This window comes from Trematomus bernacchii, unplaced genomic scaffold, assembly GCF_902827165.1.
Source record: "Trematomus bernacchii unplaced genomic scaffold, fTreBer1.1, whole genome shotgun sequence".
Classification (NCBI taxonomy): Eukaryota; Metazoa; Chordata; class Actinopteri; order Perciformes; family Nototheniidae; genus Trematomus; species Trematomus bernacchii.
Genome location: NW_022987833.1, coordinates 46,374 through 69,685, shown reverse-complemented (window position 1 = coordinate 69,685; position 23,312 = coordinate 46,374). Strand labels below are relative to the sequence as shown.

Here is a 23,312-nt window from a genome sequence, read left to right as displayed (position 1 = left end):
GGATGAAGAGATGAAGGGATGAAGGGATGAAGGGATGCAGAGATGAAGAGATGAAGGGATGTGGGTATTGATGAGGCAGGAAGGGGAATGGATGAATGAATAGGAAAGGTGGGTTGTGGGGTTAGAGGTCAGCTGGAGGTGAAGCTGCTCCTGAACATAAGTGTACTAATAACATAAATATACACATACAGTAAATGTTTATTACTCAGGTCATGGTTTAAGTTTGTTGAGGACGAAACTATTTTGAGACACGTTTATCATTTCTTAAGAGGTGAGAGAGAGTTGTTCCACAATGTTGGCCTGTGTGAGCGGACCCCACTGAAGCAGCTTGTTGCCCCCCCCCCATCACGTCCATTCATCAAATATCTGTTATATGTGAATCTGAAAGTGACTAGTACTTACAGCTGTCTGATAATGGACTGCAGTCAAGTATGAAATAGTTTCTTCTAAAATGTTATAAAGTATAACTTTAAAGTAAAATACCTCTAAACTGAACTTCAGTTCTTAAATAAATGGAGTCAAAGTTACTTTGCAGCGAGAAGTTAAGGGTCAGAAACATTTGAGGCGTAACAACATGTATTTATTGTTAAAAGACTTGTTTACTGACTTTCCTGCTCTGCTGACTTTGGCTGTAGATTGTATTGTACAGTGGTTGCATATCCTTCATACTGAGTCACACCCATGCACGTCACAGGTGTGATCCGGTACGTCTTGTTTTTGTGTTTACTGTACTTTAATGCCACGTCTTCAGATAAAGGTGAACGGTTTATCAGAGACAGCATCTCACTCTTTCTCTCTGTGTCTCTCTGTTTCTCTCTGAAGGAGAATCAACAATCTCAGGTTTTTCTGAACAAACAGCAGAATCTCTGGTGAGTTTCCTACAAATCTCAAACACACTGGATACCACAATCTGATTTAAAGAAATCTCAAGGTAGGACTACTCTTTAAGGCAAAACGTTACATTTAGTGCATTGAATGTGTCTTTTTAACTTGTGTATTGTATGTTTTTGATTGGATATTGTTACTGGTACATGTTCTGTATTCTTTACCTGCTTGGGGACTACGGACATAAATTGGCATTTTATACAGATGGTCATTAATTCTCCCTATCAAATAAATAAACAAGATACGTTTTTTCTAAGCTCTGTTATGACATATTCAGTTGTTACAGATATCATACTTCTTTCTGAAATCTTCCAGTTGCTTCTTTATTGTTGGCCGTTATTATTTTACTTGTGGTGATATTACTTTGATATTATGTCAACAATACTTTAGATAACTCTCTCCTTATTTCCAGTGGTGCAGGGTTTTTGATCAATGTCGTAGAACAAAATGTAAAATAAGGAAGTGCCAAAATGCTGAATCATTTGCTGGTTTTAGAACTCATTCCTGCGCCACCTTTTGGCATATACTGTCTGATATTCAAGAAGACGTTCACCTTGTTCTTATATCAAGTAACAGAAACTTAGACTGTGAGGAGGATCAGTTAACTTGTACTTTGCTTTGGTGGAAAAAGTATTCAGAGTCTTTACTTCAGTAAACGTACCAATACGATTAATGTCAAAGACTCCTTTACAAGTAAATGCATTTTAAACCAAACTTACTCTCACTTTTAGAGTATCAAAAATAAGGGGACTAATTTAGCAGGAAAATGGATTTCATATGTGCTCTATTATAATATATGACATTATTGATTGTTAATATTGTTGTAACAATTAGCATTTTACTTCAGTTACTTACTGCTTATTGTAATCTACAGATGACACACACTGCTCCTCTTTGTGGAGTAAAGCATGTTCCCTTCCTTCCTGCTCTCAAACAGAGCCAGCTACCCCCCTCTCAAGGTATGTGATGGTTCCCTCACTTTTATATGTTCAGGTATGAACAACAACATGCTGGTAAATGCAGAGGCTGCTTCCTCCTTCACTGCATTAAGTGAAGCAGAGCAGGAGGAGACTGGGGCCGTTTCTCAATGTCGAGTAGACCTGCTGCAGTAGGGATGGGTCCCGAGCCCCGGTATTAACCGGCCGTGGTACCGTTAAGCTCCGACGTTATCTGTCTTTTTATCGGTACTGGAGACATGTAAAAAATATGTCATATGTATTATTGCTACACAAACATTATATTGCAGTTTTAGTGTCGCCAACTCCGTTTCTAATATGCAAAAAGACTGTAAAATGCGCCATTTTTGTATTTTTCGATCTTTCCAATCCAGACGAGAGATCTCTCTCCCCCGCCTGCTTGCGAGGGGGCGGTTACACACACGCAGCTGCTACATGCAGCAACACACACACACACACACACACACACACACACACACACACACACACACACACACACACACACACACACACACACACACACACACACACACACACACACACACACACACACACACACACACACACACACACCACACACACACGGAGGAGATGGCGGAGAGAACGCGCTCCGAGGTGTGGTTAAACTTTACCCGTCTCGATGTGGACAATGCTCGTTACCAAAAGTACAATAAGAGTTTAGCATGTCAGGGCGGGAACACGAGCAATTTGTCTAAACATTTAGCAAAAGTGCTCCACATTCAGACGGAGGAATGCACCGGGTTCGACTGTCTTTCTAGTAGATCTGTAGCCCCATCCACGAGTAACGTTTCCACGTCAGGTGTTATGTATGCTAGCAGCAACACACGGAGCTAACTCAATGATACAAACATGTGTTAAAGATTAGAGGGAACTGAGTTTCAGCCATTCTGTTTACAGTTCTGTCATCAGATTATTTAATACCATTTGTTAAAACATTGTTGTTTCTTTTGATGTGAAATATTATGTATTTAATTGAAATAAAAAGCAATGTTAGTTTTGTTCACAATTTGTTTAGTTAGTTTACCTTATTTTTTTCTCCAAAAGAACCGATAAGAGTACCGTTAAAAGACCGGACCGATAAGCGGTATCGATAAAAGTAGTAGTACCGTTAAAACCTTAACGATACCCATCCCTATGCTGCAGAGCCACTATTTCAAGTATACTACGTCATCAAGTGGCGCCGAAGGACTGTTTAAATGCATGTTAAATGCCCAGCATTCGGCGCCACTTGATGACTTAGTATACTTGAAATAGTGGCTCTGCAGCAGGTCTACTCGACATTGAGAAACAGCCTTGCTGTCTGTCAGACTACTTTACTCTACCAAAGATGGACGACTTGCTGTTGTTGCCCATATAAGCTGTGGACAGCCGGCAGTCAGAGCTGCCTGTTGTTCACGTCTCAGGCTCGAAAATGACATTCCCAGAACAAATGACCATATCTTCCCTTCTAAAAGGGGTAAATTAATAATCTTTTTTCTCAAAGCAATGATAAACCTGTGAGTTGGATGTAGAAAAGTCAGAATCAATATAGATTTTTTTATTTTAAAGTAAATTCAGATTGAACATAGTAAGAAAATGTAAATTATAGTGTCCGTCCAAAAACAAAACATTACTTATAGTGAAAACTACCCTTGAATGATGGGTTAGTAGACTAAAAGCTTTAGGAATCCAAACTATAATATATAATAAGTACCCTGTATCAATATTGATGCAAAACAAGTGACATTTGACCTTTTTAGAGAGATTTAGCAAAAAACCACCACTTCTGGGGTCATTTGGGTGAATTTGACATATCTCTGGAACCCATCGGTCGATTTTGATGACTGACACTGACTTTTGAATCATTAGAGCCAATAGAATCGAGGGGAAGTTCCTAAATCCATCTAAACATTACCCATTGGTGAATAGAGTGATGCGCAGCCAGAATGCCGAAAACCGGAAGCTGGGTTACAGCTCTCGTAGCTCTCGTAGCAGCTAATATGAAAACTCAGTTTTTGACATAACTCTTATGATGGATGATCAGTAATCATTTCAAAGTGACACAGAGACATTGGATCAACCTTCAGCAGCGTTTATATGCGTTTGTATGCCATTGAACACAACTTTGATCAGAAAACAGCAAAGGTGAGACGTATTTGCCGTTTTGGCTCCGTAAAGTGAAGTTGTGAGTTGTCTTTGCTTGCCTTCGCTGCCGTGAGTTTTGGTCGCACAGTGATTATACTTATACCATTGGAATCTGTGGAATCTCAGCTTTCATAAGATATCTTTTTTCTATGAAGTATACAATATTTCTACCGTGAGTTATGTTTCTAAGTGCGTTAGCACTCTTTCGCTTAGTGCTAATTCAGACGCTTGGCGTTAGAGTTGTGTTTTGTTTCGGTAAAAATGGTTCATATCGTCAGTTAGCTGAGTTTCTTCCCGTTAAGTGGGTATGACACATTAATAGGTTGTTAAATGTTAAGAAGCCCTGAGACACAGTTTTGTGAATATTGTTGTGTTTTGGCCCCGGGGGCGGGGGCATGGGGTTTAACAGGTTGACCATATATGCAATATCTCTTTAGTGAAAACCAAATATCACAATATGTTGACCAAATCCCTGGATAAGGAGAAGGTTGATTATTGGTGCTTTTACAACATATTCACACAATGAGATTTTTGATGAATAATCTAATGTTAATATAACAGCTAAGTGAGTAAAATCATATTATAAAACAGTCTGATAAGATTAGATCACTTTTCTGAAATGCACCCAGGATAAAACAATTATGGGATGTAACAATATCAGAAACCTAACACAGAACCTAATCTCTTATCACGATACTGATATTATTACATTATAGAAGATTTCATTGTCCTGTACAGCATTTAATTGTTCATTTCTACATTGTGCTCTCACTCGTTTTGACATGTATATATATGTTCCTTTTTATGTTTTAAGTATATTTAAAATTGCAGAGGAGCCTTAGATTAGGTTAGAGGGTCTTAGATTTCTTTGCTAAAACTACAAAACCTTGAATCATGAACCTTTAGTCTTTGAGTTTTGTCAGTCTATGGCCCAGCCCTAATCTGATCGTAGACTCAGCAGTTCCTTGGAAACGCCCTGTGAGAAAGTCCATGCAGCGTTTACAACTCCTGCTGCCTCAATAAAGCCACACACATTGTAAAGGACAGCTCCCACCCCGGTGTTCACCTGTTGGACCTGCTGCCCTCCAGGGGGCGCTACAGGTGCATTAAAACAAAGACAAACAGACTACAGACAGGGGGTGTTTCTCAATGTCGAGTAAAGCTGCTTCAGAGACACTATTTCAAGCATACTACGTCATCGAGTGCCGCCGAAGTGCTGTTCCAATCTCCAGCATACTTGGAAATCTACCGAGCCCGGCGTACTCCGTTTGGAGAAATATCGAGGCTGCACATGAGTAGACTCCGCGGTCTTAAAATCCCCACAATGCTTTGCGCACGGACCAATTTCCAAAATCTGTGGCGGAAGATGTAAGCGGGGCCTCTCATATGACGCACACCTGCACACTTGCTAGCCTGTTCCACACTTTGTTTTCCAAATGCCAGGAAGTATTCTTGACTCGCTCCACAAGCGTACTCCACATTGAGAAACACCCACTTTCTCCCCCAGAGCAATCACTGAACTCCTGCTCTATTACCCCTCAGTCTTCCTCCCCTGCACATTAACCCATACATGCAATATATATCATTTATCCATACATATTCCTATTCTTTCTACAACTGAATATAAGTCCTGCAAGTTGTTCTTTTACATAAGTATGAATGCTGAGGGTCTTTGTTGTTCTACACTCCGTGAAGGTATTTCATGTTTGGGATCATTTGTTTTTTGTATAACCTTGCTTTGTGCAAGTGACAATTGTTGTCGTCTTCTCTGTGAACGTTTTTATCGCTGTTCTTTTGCCATTTTGAGATTTAAATTTCCAGCGAAATCTATACCAAGAAGTGTTTTAGCACACCACGTGACACACCTGAACGAATCACGTTGTCAGAAATTGACACCAGCCAATGGGATTTCGTTTTTCGGTTTAAGACCTCTTTGTACTTTCACGATTGGTTGCTGATACAAAGGAAATGACCATATTTGGATCCGATGAGATTGTGCAGGAGAGACGGAGCTTTCCAACGATACCTCTGAAGACATGGTGCAAACAGCGGTCGCAGTACTTTATGTTACGTTAGAATGCTAACTTTTGGTGAATTTAGGAGAAACCTACAGACGCAAATAGACAAAATATAGTAAAATAAACACCTAAATGTGTATTTTGTACATTTTCCTTCCAAAAGCCTGAAAGAAAACATGTTATGGAATCAAAATAGCACAACATATCAAAATTGACCAGTGCATGAAAAACGATGTGTTTGCCTGCCGTGTCTCGCCTTCATGAGTGAGACACGGCAGAGTTGAGGATCTGTAGGGTTTGTATGTCGATGTATGGGAAACACTGTTGTTTGTATTACTATTATTAATAATAACAACGTGTGCATAGACCTTTTTCAGCGACGGACTGGCCATCTGTAGAATGTCCCCCCGTTGACAATTCACGTGGTGGGGTATTTTGGGGGTCACGGGCTGAAAAGTATCTTATCTTTTTATTTCATTTGTATATTTCTATGAATGTTTGATAGCACCTTAAAAGGAGTATCTCTTCACTTTTCACTTCACATGTATAATCACATTAACGGCTTCTATTATATAATATTCTATTGAAATACTGATTTGAATATGTTCCTATTATGTTCTGATGTGTTCATACTGTCTCTCCTGTGTGTCCTCTTCAGGTCACCAAGACGAGGCGTAACTGAGGAGGGGGATCGCTGAGTCTCTGCTGAGGCCTAAAATAAATGATTGTTTGTTTCTGGTTGGTTCTCAGCTAAGGTCATGGGGAGGTAGGGAATTTATTTTATTTTTATTTTATTTATTTTTTCAAATCGTTTACAAACAAACAAAAGCTTTCAGCTTAAACAGTACACTGAACTATACAACTGAACAGCTTTCCACTGTGCACTAACCCTACCTCTGCAGAACACAACTGATGCTCTCAAACACATTATCATTCCACAAATTGACTCTTGACAAGGCACACGTGTTAATTCAAAACCATTACAGTGCCCTGTACTACGAAGCCGGATTTTCACTTAGCGAGGTAACTTCAGGGAAAACTCTGGGTTTCCGGTCCTACGACGCTGGATCTCTTCTTAGCGGGCTAGATTAGGTTCCAGATAAGAGATAAACTCAGTGAAATCAGCCTGCTGAGCAATCAAAGCTCTGTGTGCGGAGTTTAAAGCGATCAATTCATATTACAGGATAGAGGTAATACAGAAAAACTGCCGTTGCAGGAAAGACGGCCGGCAAAAATCACCGACTGTGTGAACGTGAACATTAATAGAATATCCCCTCCCATCTTCAGAGCAATCTGACTATTATAACATTAGCGTTAAGAAAGCTTACTTAAATATCTGCCACAACATAAGTAACCGGATCAGAGTAACATTACGTACAGTCCGCTGCACTGTGAGTGCAGACGTTGATGTGTCCCATTATCATTCATATCATATCACATCATAATGTATCATATATTTCCTTATCTGAGTCAGCTTCTCGTAGGACACTTATGGCGCATTTCCATTGCAGGACCCGGCTCGGCTTAGTACAGTATGGTTAGGCCTTGTTAGGCCTTGTTAGGCCAGGCTCACTTTATGCTGCGTTTCCATTACAGTTTGTAGCTGGGGCAGTAACTATAGTAACGCAGTGTAGGCGGAGCCGTGACGTCATCTTCAATGCGAAACACAGAAAACCAACACAGCCGTTAGCTGTTAGCACTCAGAGCTCACAGCTCCTCATATCTGTTCAGAAACTAGACAAAAGTTAAACAAGTACACACCACAGACTGTCTGTGTCATGGAGAATACAGTCGCTGCTTTATTTATGCCTGTATAGGCCGTTGTTGTGAGTGTGGACGGTCGGAGCATATACTGCGTTAGCTTAGCCAATCTCCATTCAGAAAACACGCATTTTAAAGGTGTTTTGCCTGCCGTCTGTCTGCAGACTTGTCAAAGCATTAATTCATGGTTTTTACTAACCGGTATCAGTATGTTGTTACTTCGGCATCATTTTGAAACGTGTATTACAATTAAATCACGGTAAAATATGTTCATTTTCTTGTAGTTGTAGCCCCCTTGCCAGCGATTCTCTCACTAGTTTAGCATACTCAGCCCAGTTGTTGGCCCGGAAAGAACCTCGATTTTGGAGAGCCAGAAAACTGTGAAAAACTACCCCTAGTGGAAACGCCACCAAAAATGGGCCGGGCACGGCACGCTTAAACCGTGCTCCGCGCTGTAGTCGAAATGCGCAATTACAGTGTCACATACTGTATGCAGAAGTATTATTTTAAGCAACACATTAAGTTGACGAAACACTCGGGTCAAATGTAATTAAAGTCAGATCGTGTCTTGGACGGGGCAGTGATATCATAAACCTGTTAATGTACGCATTCAAACACTTTTTCTGTTACCAGCTGTATTCAACTTGCAGGTGCAGCTATGTGGCTTTGATCCTGGATAAAGTGTTTAAGTCATGGATGTTTAAAGTTTAACTTCTTCATAATGTCTAATATTATAGTTCACTTTTCATTCAGGAAGAATGACGCTGCGCTGTCAGTACGCTTGTCCATGTTTGTGATTGGTCGACCTGGTCTCACCAGAATGCGTGACTCCACCACGACTCGTTAACACCGCAGTGCGTGGTGGAGTCACGAACTTTGCTACATTTACGTGTCTGCACCACGCAAACAACCCCAATGTAAAGTGAATGAGGCTCCTTTGTCGTGGTGCACACACACATTTCTACAACGTCCAGCATTGAGCTTTTATTCTATAAAACGTTTTTAAAATCTACTTTATAGCTTGTAGTAACTCACGGGAGGCTTCTTTTATTTTATTTGTATTCATAATAATTTTTATTTTTCGTCAGAATGTATTATGGTGCATTATTCACCAATTTTTGTTCTCAAAAAACAATGTATTGTAAGTAATACAACTGTGATTTTTATTAAATTAGTTAGTTTTTAAGGAAGGCCAGAGAGTATGTACTCTTAATATTTAAATGTTTTCATCAAATATAACACATTCAAAGTGCTTTACAAAAATGAAAGACATTAAGAAAAAGGCATTTTAAACAGTCATTAAAAAGCAACACAATCTACCTGCATTGCAATCACTCTAAACGTGTAATAACGTGCTTTAACCAGTAGGAGGTGCGGGTTAAAAAGCTGTCAAGTTTACAGTGTTAACAAAATAAAATATACTGCTGTTTCTGGTTTAGTTTACGACGGATATATTCTGTTATTGTTTTGATATTTGTAACACAAAAGCGATGTAAAAAACCCACAGTAACACAGAAAAGATGGTCTTAACATGACCCAGCAGTCTAGTAGTTAATACAAAACAATAATATCAAAACAAATTATTACTACTAACTTTATTGTGAAATTAAAACAGAACGGTAAAAGAATAGTTTCCGGTCTATTCTAAGGCCCGATCTCTGTAGATAAATAAAGAACTACGACAGATGTGTAATGTTTAATGCAGCCAAACCATTCATTACAATGCATTCATGTGATGACTTTCAAAGAGTAAAGCAAGCACTGCTGAATAAAGTATGATTTGATCTTTTACGAAACGTTTTTTTTCATATGGAATGCAGTTGGAGGTCAACCAATCACAGAGCTTGAGGCAAAGCGGAACAATAGCTGAGGATTCTGGGTAGTGTAGTGTCTTCTGCCATCCTAAACTCTGAACAAATATTTGTTTCTCCGAATCGAAGGGGAAAATTACAAAAGCATTGTACACAATTTAAACCAATCAATGTTGTGTAATTAACAAGGATAATCTGGTGTTTTTGAGTTGATGAGTAGTGCAGATATCACTGTCAAATCCAGTGGCGAGCCGTGAGCTTTATACCTAGGCCCTCTGACCCCCACCCCTTCCCTCGAAAAAAAGAAAAAAAAAGAGTTATTACGTCACAGCGTATACTTCAGCGGAATATCAAAACAACGGCCCGGGGTGCAAAACGCATCAATGACAGCGACCCTCTACCACACAAAACAACACCTGTGAACCCAATTTGTGTTCTTTGACATTGAAAAGGATATTGCATTGTGTTTGTTACTTTCGTTGCAGTTGTTTAAGTGTAATTTGGCATGCTTTTATTTTGAAGGTGAGTTCACGCTGTTGACAGGAAGTTGTTGTTGCTATGGAAACAAGAAAAGTTTCACAGCGGGCGGAACTTGTCATAAAGTCCGCGATAATAAAGCCCACCCATTTAGAGGGAAGATATGATTGGTCAATTGTACTGTCATTTGACATTACTCTCTCGTTCAGTTACTATAGCAACCCTCTGTGAATCGCAGAGAGGGCCAGACGAGATTCTTTCATGTAACCCCTACATTCAAACAGAGAATGAACAGGCAGATTTGAAGGATTTATTTCTTTGGAAATGTTATTTTAAATACAATTAAATCAAGTTTTTTTTCGGTAAAACTAATGAAAAATATAACAAAAATAATATTAAAAAAATATATATTTAGAGGCCTAGAGGGCCCTGACGGCTCGCCACTGGTCAAATCAATCGACAGTAAGGAGAATACTTACTTCCGGGTGTAAAATGCTCTGTTATCCAATGGGAATGGACGCTCAGCTCTTTGGGTCCGTAATACAATAAAGGGGACATGATCAAATAGGAATATAATTATCTTTTAAATAACGTTAACTAAAGGGAACAATCTATTTGACACAGCTGAAGCTCTGGCCTTCCTTAAAAACGAACTAATTTAATAAAAATCACAGTTGTATTTCACACAATACATTGTTTTTTGAGAACAAACATTGGTAAATAATGCACCATAATACATTCTGACGAAAAATAAAAATGATTATGAATACAAATAAAATAAAAGAAGCCTCCTGTGAGTTACTACAAGCTATAAAGTAGATTTTAAAAACGTTTTATAGAATAAAAGCTCAATGCTGGACGTTGTAGAAATGCGTGTGTGCACCACGACAAAGGAGCCTCATTCACTTTACATTGGGGTTGTTTGCGTGGTGCAGACACGTAAATGTAGCAAAGTTCGTGACTCCACCACGCACTGCGGTGTTAAGGAGTCGTGGTGGAGTCACGAATTCTGGTGAGACCAGGTTGGGCTTTTATCCTGGATAAAGTGTTTAAGTCATGGATGTTTAAAGTTTAACGTCTTCATATTTGTCTAATATTATAGTTCACTTTTCATTCATGGAGTATGACGCTGCGCTGTCAGTACACTTCTCCATGTTTCTGATTGGTCAAATGTTGCTAACCCCGCCCCTTTCATGTGAACGAGCACTCAGCCGGACAGAGAAACCCTGGGTGTGTGTGTGTGTGTGTGTGTGTGTGTGTGTGTGTGTGTGTGTGTGTGTGTGTGTGTGTGTGTGTGTGTGTGTGTGTGAATGCAATCTACTGTTTCACCATAACATCTAGAGGGGCGCTGTTTGTTTCACTCTTTGTAAAATACTCAATGAGAGTGGGGGAGAGACGGGCCGGCAGCAACACACAGCAAAGGAGAATTATCGAAACAAAACAAAGTGTTTTTATTTATTTATTTAAATTATAACTACTATCCGAAAAAACAGGGGAAGCGTGACTTTTGTGTTTCTGCCACTGCCATTCCCGCACAAGGTTGCAAAATTGTTGATAAATTCAAGCACCGACACCTGTCTGCTCTCACATTCGCATTGTATCTTGCGGGAACCAATCTTTATTTTTTCACTCTCTATCCAAGCTGCAAATTGAGAGAGAGAACCATTTGATGATGATGTAGAGGAAGAGGAAGAGGTTTCAGAATGTGAGGATCACATTTCTGAGAATTCTGAGTCTGACAGTGACTTTGAAGAAGAGGATGAGATTAGCATCAGCTAGTTACAAAAAGGCAGGGTGTTCTCCTAAAGGAATACCCTTTCCGTAAAAGTTGAAATGTTGAAGTGTTTTCTGAAATGCTGTAGCATTTTGTGAATTGCTGTAGTGTTTAGTGAAATGTTATTTTGACTTGCACTTCAGGGCCACCGTATCATTTGAAGAAACTAAAATAAAAATCATATTCTGGATTTGTTAATACTTTTTTGTTTACTAGATAATTCCATATGTTTTATTTCATAGTTTTGATGTCTTCAGTATTAATCTACAAAGTAGAAACAATAAAAAATAAACAAAACCCATTGAATGAGAAGGTGTGTCCAAACCTTTGACTGGTACTGTATATAAAGCTATTGTAAACTATACATCTTTATTTCTTTTGTTTCTGCAGATACATTTTTCTGCAGAAACAAATCTGCCCCAATTAGAGTGAGTGGTACAAAGTCACTGTTCTACAATAGTGCATCCACCTATTAAGTTCCTTAAAATACACTGTAGGATTCTCATAAAATAAATCTGAGTCGCACATAAATCGGCAGGGTCGGTCGGAAACCTGAAACAAACAATATTTTCTTTTAGGCCTGAGGTGTTTACCACTTTTTAGGATCAGGTCACATGTGTGTCAATTAAACAGCTATTAGTGGCTGATTTCTCTTTTGACTTGTTAGAGAGTCCTGGTTCTTAGATGTGGATCCCAAAAGTGTATCATGGGTATTGTTTGTGGTGTCAGGCTGTATGCAGTTTGCCCTGAGCAGTTTGTGTGAGCAGCCACCAGAGGGCAGCATGGTGCAGGTTTGAACCAGCAGCTGACAGGAGGCTGATGGGATGTTAAACCCAGCACAGATAACAGCATGCAGCTCGCTCTGTAGTATGAAACAGATTGATACACATACACACAAAGAAATACAACATACAGTACAGGTTGATGTGTTGATGGAAATATACACAAAGGATGCACTCTGTTTAGTAGAGTGAAGGGATGTCTTGATTCATTTTGAGGTCACCTGAGGCTTTTTGTAGTTGTTTTGTTTAGATATTTTGTCCTTTTGTGAGTCTTTGCAGTCGTTTTGAGTCCATTTCTAGAAGTTGTTCTTCAAGTCATTTTATACGTCTTGTGTTTTTTTGTAGTCATTTTGTTTCAAATGGTTGTCGTTTTGGGTATCTTTGAAGTAATCTTATGTTAATTTAGTAGTTATTTTACGCAAGGGAGCCCCGATGCATCAGCCAGACATCGCCATCAGCTGATGTTTGACATCATTTCTGCCATCTGCAGATCAGCATAAAAGGTGACATTAGGCGATGGCAGTAGCTGATCTTAATATGTTGTGCTGGGCCATGTGAAGTGCCCACATTGCCAACGTTCAGATCAGGGCTGGGCAATATACTGATATTACTTAAAGATAAAAGGTTCAAAGATGAAATGGTTTTATCGTCATATGCACAACAGTTGTTATGTAGTTTTAACAATACAAATCTAAGACCCACGCTCCTCGAACAGTGCAACTTGGTATAAACTTGAGAAATCAAACTGTGAAAGTGAAACAATTGATTATGTAAATTGTGCAAATCACAGCACTATTATAATTGAATAGGTTGATTTGATTCATGAATGGCATTTATTTCAATTAAATATGTCTTGTTATCATTAAAAGTGACGTGTTATTATGGATTATGATGGACATTATGAAAAACTAGAATATTTTTCATAAAAATGTATAATTTGTTCGGCACAAAAATGGAAAAAATAACAACAAAACAAACAAACATGAAAATATATTAACATCGGTATCGGCATCGGCCCAATTGTTAATCCAATCGTCGGTATTGGTAGTGGCTTTGTGTCAATTTGTAAACTTTTTGTGTCTCTTTGTTGAGTAGAAAGGTCTAATTGAAAGGTGAGCATGGTTGGACATGATATTACCAAATCATTGAAGTTAACTAACGAGCTGTTGTTGATTCTTTTCAGTTCATTCAGAGAGATGGACTCTGAAGGCAGCGGGACGATGGAGGTGGCGGCGCTCGGACGGCATTTCAGCCTCGGGATGTTGTACGACTGCCGCAAAGACTCTCTCGTCCCTGGTGAGGAAAAAACATCACCTTTAAAAACAGAACAACAACATTTTCTTTTTGCCCCCACAAGGAAACACACAGATACAAAGTTATGAATACGTTATTCCAGATGTCTTGTTGATAGCATGGATTTGATTTATGTGATGTTGCAGAGTTGGAGGAAGCAGGTTTGGACTAGCTTTTTTATGTGAGGCTCAAGTTCAGATTCTGGTCAAAGATCACAGGTTTCCTGAGTAGGGTTTGACGTTGGGGGGCCAGGGTTCTGATACAGGATTTAGAGACAAAGTTACCAGGAACACTAAGAAAGACCTCTGTTTGTATGAATTTAGATCAAGAAGGTTAAGTGACATCCATACAGGCAGTCATGGAGAGTACTAATATTACCCATCACATTTTGTCTAACTGAGAGTAAATCTGCGTGTCGTCAGCGTAACAGTGGTGAGAGTCAGGGAACTATACAGGAAGCACCACTGAGGGAATGCTCATCTTTGTTTCAGTATAGATAAGAGACAGAGACCGGAGAGAAAGTTAGAAGTTGGAGCTCGACAAAGGATTCTTTAAAAACACAGAGAAAGACAGGCCCCAAATCTCTTCAAAGACCAGCTATCTCGTATACTCCAGACGTTGATGAGAAGTGACCATCTTAGCTTTTGACCACCTGTAGAAGCCCAGATCCAACTGTTTCCTGCTGCACAGGAAGGCATATTACTTATATATTGTCAACTTTATATGGATTTCAATGACTACTTTTTTTACGATGTTGTATTTTAGTGTTGCCTCTGTGTTTAGTGTCCTGTCTGTCTGTAACTTTGTGTAGTAGTGTTACCACTGACAGGTCTCTCTTGAAAATGAGACCTTGTGTCTCAATGAGATTTTACACCTGTATAAATAAAGGCTAAATAAAAAAATAAAAAAATAGTTATATGACTGTCCCTTAAAGTTAGTGTGTATTAAGGAGCTCGATTCTTTCTTCTTCTTTTGCAGGAATGACTTTGTGGGACCATGAGGACCTTAAAAAACATACTGGAGAAAGACCACAGAATTATAATGATTTTGATTTAGTTGCTTCTGAATCAATTGAGGACAAATCTTCAGCACTAAATGTTGAAGCATCACTGAAGGCAAGTTTCTTGGGTGGACTGGTAGAGGTTGGTGGATCAGCCAAATACCTGAACGATAGTGAGACTTCCACAAATCAGGCCAGAGTAACACTGAAGTACCAAGCTACCACAAAGGTCCAAGAACTGTCCATGAATCATCTTGGAAGAGGCAATGTTAAGCATCCATATGTCTTTGAGAAAGGAATAGCCACACATGTAGTCACAGGTATCCTTTATGGCGCTCAAGCCTTCTTTGTCTTTGACCGTGAGGTGTCTGTCAACGAGAACCATCAAGACATTCAGGGCAACTTGAAGGTGATGATCAAGAAAATTAGCTCCGTTTCAATAGAGGGCGAAGGCTCGCTGAAAATTGAAGACAAGGACAAAGCAAATGTTAAAAAACTGTCCTGCAGATTCTTTGGAGACTTTTTAGTTCAGAAACCTCCAACATCCTTTCAGGAGGCAGTAGAGGTGTACCAAAGTCTGCCAAAGCTGCTGGGAGACAACGGGGAAAAAGCAGTACCAGTGAAGGTCTGGCTGTTGCCTCTGATATATTTAGATTCTAAAGCCGCTAAACTTGTCCGTCAGATAAGTATAAGATTAGTTGAAGAATGTCAGAGTGTCCTGGAGGACTTCAGTGACCTGGAAATGAGGTTCAATGATGCACTGAGAACCCAAACTGCACAGCAGTTCCCACAGATTGGAGAAAAACTCAAAACCTTTAAACAGAAGTGCTCTCAGTTCAAACTGGAATTCCAACAAACCCTGGCAAAGAAACTTCCATCAATCCGAGGAGGAGGAGAAGAAGAAGCTGTGCTCGCAGAGGAACTGAGGAAGACATGTTCTTCTCCTTTCAACAGCAAGGACCTGAACGAGTGGATGGACTGTAAGGAGAGAGAAATATACACCGTGATGTCTCTGACCGACATGATGACAAACACCAAGATCATCTCATCTCAAACAGACCTGAACAAAGAAAGCTTCAAAGCAAAGCAGGCTGTGTGTTTTGTCTTCACCTCGCTGGGAAGTGATGAACCGTACCTCTCAACTTTATCAAACTACCTTAAACAAACACCCAAACCAGACGACGCTCAAGATCCCCCCCCTCCAGATCAATGGTACAACTCAAGAGAAGAAATGGAAGCAATGCGGCAAAAAGCAAAGCTCTTCAGTGATTTAGCAGAGGCCAACAAGGAGAACAAGAACATCACATTCCTGACGGTGGGTTTAACAAACGAGACACAGAAAGGTGCCAGCATCTACCTTTATACAGACGGCTTTTCTGTCAATGAGGACTTTGAGCCGCCTTCAAAGCCTGCATCAGTAACAGGAAGTGATATAAACCACAACAGTGTGACGCTGAACATTTCTCCACCCAGATCTGGAGCAGAGGACATCACCTCCTACTCTGTTGAGTACTGTGTCAGAGGAGAGGACGGCTGGAAACAAGAGACAGCATCCAAAGCTGAAGAAGTCACAGTGAGCGACCTGAGTCCTAACACAGAGTACATGTTCAGATGCAGGGCAGAGACACCAGGAGGTGCCGGGCCAGCCAATGAACTCAGTGGATCCATTCAAACCTTACCCTGCAGCCCTCCTGGAAAACTCCACGTTGAATCTACCTCAGGTGAGATATCAGTCAGCTGGGAGAAACCTGCTGAGCTCGGACAAGATGTCCACGTTTTGAGCTACATCGTGGAGTACGCCAAACCAGACCAACAGGTGAAAGAGGAAGATCTCCACTGGGAGCAAATGAAGGCAGGAGCTGAGAAGGCGATCATTTCAGGACTTCAGCCAGAGACAGAATACGCTGTCAGGGTCAGGTGTGATTGTGGTGCAGCTGGAAGAAGCAAAGAAAGCATCACAGTTAATGTCGCCACAACTAAACCAAAAACTAAACCTTTACGTCTCGCAGAATTCCTCAAAAGGAAAAGCAAAAGGATCAATTCTGAATCTCCCTCAGTTTACAAACTGCCTCTGACAGAAGAAGACATGGAAGTTGAAGGATGCCGGAGGTACAACTTTGGCAAAGAAAGCATGACACGAAATCGCACAATAATGCTTCTTGGAGCAACTGGATCTGGAAAGTCCACTCTGATCAATGGACTCATCAACTACATCGTTGGTGTAGAGTGGGAGGACGATTTCAGATTCAAGTTAGTTGATGAGGATCAGTCGAGATCTCAAGCTGAGAGCCAGACCTCTGAAGTCACTGTGTACAACATCAACCACCAAGAGGGCTTTAAAATCAATTACTCTCTGACCATTGTGGATACTCCAGGTTTTGGAGATACAAGAGGAATAGAAAGAGACGAGGAGATCACAGAACAGATTCGTAATCTCTTCTCTTCAAAGCGTGGCGTCAGTGAAATTGACGCAGTGTGTTTTGTAGTTCAGGCTTCTTTAGCTCGGCTCACACTAAGACAGAAGTATGTGTTTGATTCTGTGCTCTCAATCTTTGGCAAAGATGTTGCAGAAAACCTCCAGATTCTGGTGACATTCGCAGACGGCCAACGCCCACCAGTTCTAGAGGCGATCAAAGCTTCAGGTGTCCCATGTCCTCAAACAAAAGACGGGCTGCCAGTTCACTTCAAATTCAATAATTCTGCATTGTTTGCACAGAACCAATCATCTGCTGCTGCTGACTCGAGTGGGGATGAGGAAGATCTGGATATAGTCTGGGATCAGATGTTATGGGAAATGGGGGCAAGAGGCATGAAGAGGTTCTTTGTGGCTTTAGATAAGATAACAACCAAAAGCTTGACAATGACAAAGGAAGTCCTCAGAGAAAGAAGGCAGCTCCAGATCACAATTGAAAATATGCAAAAGCAGGTTAAAGTGTGTTTAGCCCAGCTTGAGGAGATTAAAGAGACAACTGAACAACTTAAACTGCATGAAGCAGAGAGCAGCAGAAATAAGCAGGTTCAGGAGCTGAAAGAAAAGTACCTGAAGGCCTCAGAGGCTAAGGGAACTGTTCAGGAAGTGATCAACCGAATGAAGGCTGAATATCACCGTCTTCTGACTGAAGTGAGGGAGATGGCTGCCAAGTCTATAAACAGACTAGGAGAGATCGCACTGCGGCCAAATCCTCTCTCCACTACAGAGTTCATTGACCTGCTTATTAAGTGGGAGAAAGTTGGAGCCAAGTCAGGCTGGAAGCAACGAGTCCAGCACCTGATGGAGATGAGAGGACAAGCAGAGCTCATGGGTAAAGTAAGGAGAGGAGAACACCTGCTTTAAAGTGAAGAATCTTTAACTGAGAGCAACATCAAGACCAGCTCCAACTGAGACCAAGACAAGAGCTGAACATGATATCAAAGAAGAGACGTGTAAATACACAATTAAACAAGACAGGATAGTGAGTGATACTGATCAAGAGTCCTTGATGGCCAACACAACCAAGTGACCATGACACAAATGTTCATGGGTCATTTATGTTTTTTATTCTGTTCTTACAAAGTTATCGTTTAACTGTTTTTTAATCATGAAGGATTACATTTTTCAAAGCAAGAAGGTTCGTCTTGAAGAAATGCTGAAGGAGCAGCCGAGAGAAGCTCCTCCAGAGTCCACAGTGATCACAAATCCTTTGGATCAAAACCAAACCAAGACCAAACAGATGCCAGCAAGACCAAGAGGAGATCTATCAACAAACTGGAAGACGTCTGTGTTTTTATATCTGAGATGATCTCACCAACGCTGGGACCCATCTACTTCCTGTTTGGCATGTGTGTTGCTATGGACCAGGGGGAGGTGCTGCCCCGTGTGAGGCTGTTTGGATCAGCGGTTCTGTAGGAATATGAGAGAACCCGGTCCACCCAGCGCTGAGGTGGAATGCAGTTCAAAGTGAAATGTTGGACTCTTTACTTCACCACTCTACTCTTTACTCTTCTGCATCGGGTACCTTTACATTTATTACTATCGCTTCATTTTGATTATACTTTTACACACTTTTACCTATGTGACATTTTGAATGCAGGACTTCTACTTGTAACAGTATCTATACAATGTGGTATTATAACTTTAACCAAAGTAAAGTATCTGAATACTTCTTCTGTCACTGATACAACACATGAAGTCCAAATAGACCCGCACTCAGAGCTCTAGTGTTAATCAATGAATTACAAAGCTTTATTGTTCTCCTGCACAAACATCTCCCTGCAGGAGCAATCTGCATGTTCTGTTTGACAGGAAGTAACATGTACCATGTGCATGAAATGTGAAAGTGTGATTGTTTTGTGCAGAAATCATTAACGTCCTGACACCATTACCACCAATGGAAAAGATGAAACCTGCAAGTTTATTAAAAGTGATGTTTATTTTCTATTATGATCATTTACAAATATCAGATTATTGCTAAATGTTTTTTCTGCTCTTCATGTTATTTTCTTTGAGATTTCAAAACTTAACGTGAATTTTGTTAATGATTTATTGTATTGTGGAGTGTCCTGAAATGATACGGTGGCTCCTGCTGGATGATACAATAAAACAATACATTTTTCAAAGTCAAAGTCAACTTTATTATCAATCTCAAAATATGTTTGAACACACAGAAAGATCGGAATATTGTTTCCCACAGTCCCGAGGTATAAAATAACACATTAAAATACAAGAACACTCAATAATTACAAAGAACCACAAAATAACCGTTTACTTCAAGTAAGCAGGATATATATAAAAAAAGATGATGTGCAAATGGGAGTGCAAACATTTCCTTAGCAGCGTGAAAGTGACTGGTAAATCAGACTAACGTAAAGATTATTTTAATCAGAACAACAGATATGAGAATAAGGAGATTAAAGAAGATCTATCAACAGCTGAAGGGAAAAAGTATAACTTTTAAATCTTGTATTTTTCACATAAAGTTTGAATTTATTTCCATTGTAATCGTTTTACTGTGTTGTTGTTTTAACCGGGTTATCAGCTTCCTGCTTAGTTTAACATTCTTACTATTAGTTTAATATTCTTTGGGTTTTAAAAACATTATACCTGATACTGATGTGTATTGATTATCATTTACTGACAGATGGAGAAATCATTCATTAACAATAAATACATGTTGTTACGCCTCAAATGTTTCTGACCCTTAACTTCTCGCTGCAAAGTAACTTTTACTCCATTTACTAAAGAACTGAAGTTCAGTTTAGAGATATTTTACTTTAAAGTCATACTTTATAACATTTTAGGAGAAACTATTTCATATTTGACTGCAGTCCATTATCAGACAGCTGTAAGTACTAGTCACTTTCAGATTCACATATTTTTTGTTTTATATAACCTTATTTAACCAGATGAAAACATTGAGATAAAATCTCATTTTCAATGCTGACCTGGCCAAGAAGGCAGCAACGTTACACATAACACATAACACAAACATATAAAATACAGAGAACATAACTGAGAAAACAAAAGAGGAAAAAGCAGTCCCTACATTGAGCACATTAGGACAATAAAAAAAGTACACTACTTGTTACTGCAAGAGCAGCTGGTGGTGAGGACTTCAGACAACTTCAATTTAAAACATGATATAGAGACAAGTGCCCTTAGTTTGAGGCTTGATTGAAGGTCATTCCAAGACCAAGGACCATAATAAGAAAGACTCCTTTTTCCAGCCTCAGTCCGTACAGTAGGAACCTGGACCCGTATCCAGGCACTGGATCTGAGGTTGTGAGAGTCACAAACTGGGGCAAATCTGACACATATGTAGAGTGGAAGCTTACCTAAAATGGCTTTATACATTAATAAAAACCAGTGCTGCATCCTACGCATAGTAAGTGAGGACCATCCAGTTAGGCTATACAGTCAATGATGAGTCCTATAGGGTGCATTTGATATATAACCAGAGATGGGGTCGTTACTAAAAAAAAGTAATGTATTACATATTACATATTACTTTAAAAGAAAGTAATATATTAATCTACTTCGTTACTCTCTACATAAAGTAACTCGTTACTTTACTCGTTACTTTACTCGTTACTTTACTCGCAGGGCCGGCCCGCCCCTCCCTACAGGCAGATCACGCAGACTGCTAAAGTTTCAAATGTTCTCTTTAGTTCAGTTTCCATTGTCGCATAAGACTGATCCAGATAGCTCTGACTATGGCTGTCCTCTGTCTCCTGCTATCTGTATTTTGCGCAGTATATCTCTGAACGATGCGATGGTGATTCCACTGTGCAAATGGGCAACATTACCTCTACTATGAAGGATGCTACAAGCCTGTCCATCTCTGCTTTGGTTACCGGTCCTCCAAATTCTAATTTGTGCTGCTTCGGAGTTGGCGGCGGCGCACTCACAACATCCTCACTCTGGGTTTGGGGGTCCTTAGCTATTAGCTTCACCTTAGCATGTGTTCTTTGCAGGTGTTTGTTGAGGTTTGACGTGGTGTTTGCAGCAGTGTATAACAGCTTCTGGCCTGGACACAGTTTGCACCTCACCGTCACATTCCTGTCTATTCTTCGGACGAACTCAAAATAATGGGCAGACCTCCACCCCTCGAAAGTTATCGCTGACTCAGCCATGTTTATGCAGCACTGCACGTGGAGATGTGGACGCGCAAGTCGCACAGATTACGTGCATATAAACCTGCGGCGGAAACCCCTCTTGTCTGTCAGTGTGATTATGACTGATTTTATAAAAGTAACGAAGTAACGCGTGTCGGGGCAATGTTAGTAACTGTAGTGTGATTACTGAATTATAAAAGTAACGCGTTACACTACTCCGTTACCGACAAAAGTAATATTATTACAGTATTATTACCCAACTCTGTATATAACGCAGTGCAGCATGATAGAGTGGGTCAAGTTTGGCCAAAACAGTGGGACAGGCAAATCTAGAAATGGTATCACCGTAGTCAAGCTGGGACAGGAATAAGCCAGAGACCAACCTTTTACGGGATGAAGTTGAAAAACAACATTTAAGTCTGAAAAGGAAGCCAAGAGTGAATTTCTTTGTTAGAACTTCAATGTGGTGTTAAAGGTGTTGAATGAGCGACACATTTTCCTTGTTACTGTCCCTAATATACAGCAGTTAATGTAAGCTTCACTCAACATACGTTAGCTAACGTTAGCTTTAGAACATTGTACTGCACACAAATCTTTAATCCCCTTATTATTTCAGCCAATACTTTGGCTCTCCATAACTTCAGCTTATTTTCAGCTACAGAAACCATTCAAATATTAAACTATTCAGCCTGTTCAGGAATCGATGGGAAATCTTCAACTTTTAAAAAATATTTTATACTTTTGAAATATTCAGCTTTTTAAACTCTTTTTTTAACATGGAAGTCAATGGGAGATGCCTTCAAATCCTCTTTTCCTACACCTTGCGCCAAATGCTACTCCTTCACATACTTTCAGCTAGACACTTCATTCCAACTTTCAAATGATCACAAGACCGTCAGCTATTCAAACTTGATTTTATTTTTGATATCTTTTACACTTTTTGAGATATTTAACTTAGTTTGGAGCTTGGTAGAGAGGCCTTCTTCAGATTTTAACATTAGTGTGGATGGAGCAGCTCGTTAAGTCTAGAGTGCTTTGATCTCAAAACAGAGTGCAGCAGTTCTTCAAATTCTCCCCAAAAAACGTTTTAAACTTGCCATAATTCCCAAACCCTACACTCCTAAAAAAAAATTAAGAAGAAATATTAATCAAAATGCCTCTTGAGGGCATGAAGAGACAAAAAGTCCAGCTAGCTCCCAATTGATTCCCATGTTAAATCTTTCCGGAACTTTCTTCAGAACAGAGAGAAGTACACTTTAGACAAACTGCTCCCATCTCCACATTTTACACACAAAACCAAAAAAACAAACATATATCAGTTCATTGGGGTTCCCTGATGCTCACGGTCTGGTAATTAGTGCGAATGCTGTGCCACAGCATTCCACTATAGTTCTTCGATTTTCTTTATTCTTCCCCTTATTATAGTGCGAATGCTGTGCCACAGCATTCCACTATAGTACTTCAAATCTGTATTCTTTCCACTTATTTCAGCCAATACTTTGGCTCTACATAACTTCAGCTTATTTTCAGCTGCAGAAACCATTCAAATATTGAACTATTCAGCCTGTTCAGGAATCGATGGGAAACCTTCACATTTTTTAAAATATTTTATACTTCTTGAAATATTCAGCTTTTTAAACTCTTTTTAGTGAGAATGCTGTGCCACAGCATTCCACTATAGTACTTCAAATCTGTATTCTTCCCCTTATTAGGGCGAATGCTGTGCCACAGCATAAAGATTAAGAAAAAATATTAAACAAAATGCCTCTTGAGGGCATGAAGTGACAAAAAGTCCAGCTAGCTCCCAATTGATTCCCAT

General features: G+C 39.8%; 1 protein-coding gene across 2 annotated transcripts; it reads left to right on the top strand.

Moving 5' to 3' along the window:
* Positions 1-746: 746 nt before the first annotated feature.
* LOC117500049 lies at positions 747-19,044 on the top strand. Of its 2 annotated transcripts, none has more exons than XM_034152739.1 (4): positions 747-869; positions 6,663-6,770; positions 13,793-13,905; positions 14,881-19,044. In XM_034152739.1, exons 2-4 carry the CDS (start codon positions 6,763-6,765, stop codon positions 18,234-18,236), a joined length of 3,477 nt encoding a protein of 1,158 aa, XP_034008630.1. In that variant the 5' UTR covers positions 747-869; positions 6,663-6,762; the 3' UTR covers positions 18,237-19,044. The 2 variants fall into 2 exon arrangements, with proteins under 2 accessions (XP_034008630.1, XP_034008631.1); XM_034152740.1 differs by lacking the exon at positions 747-869 and adding an exon at positions 4,991-5,087.
* Positions 19,045-23,312: the final 4,268 nt, after the last annotated feature.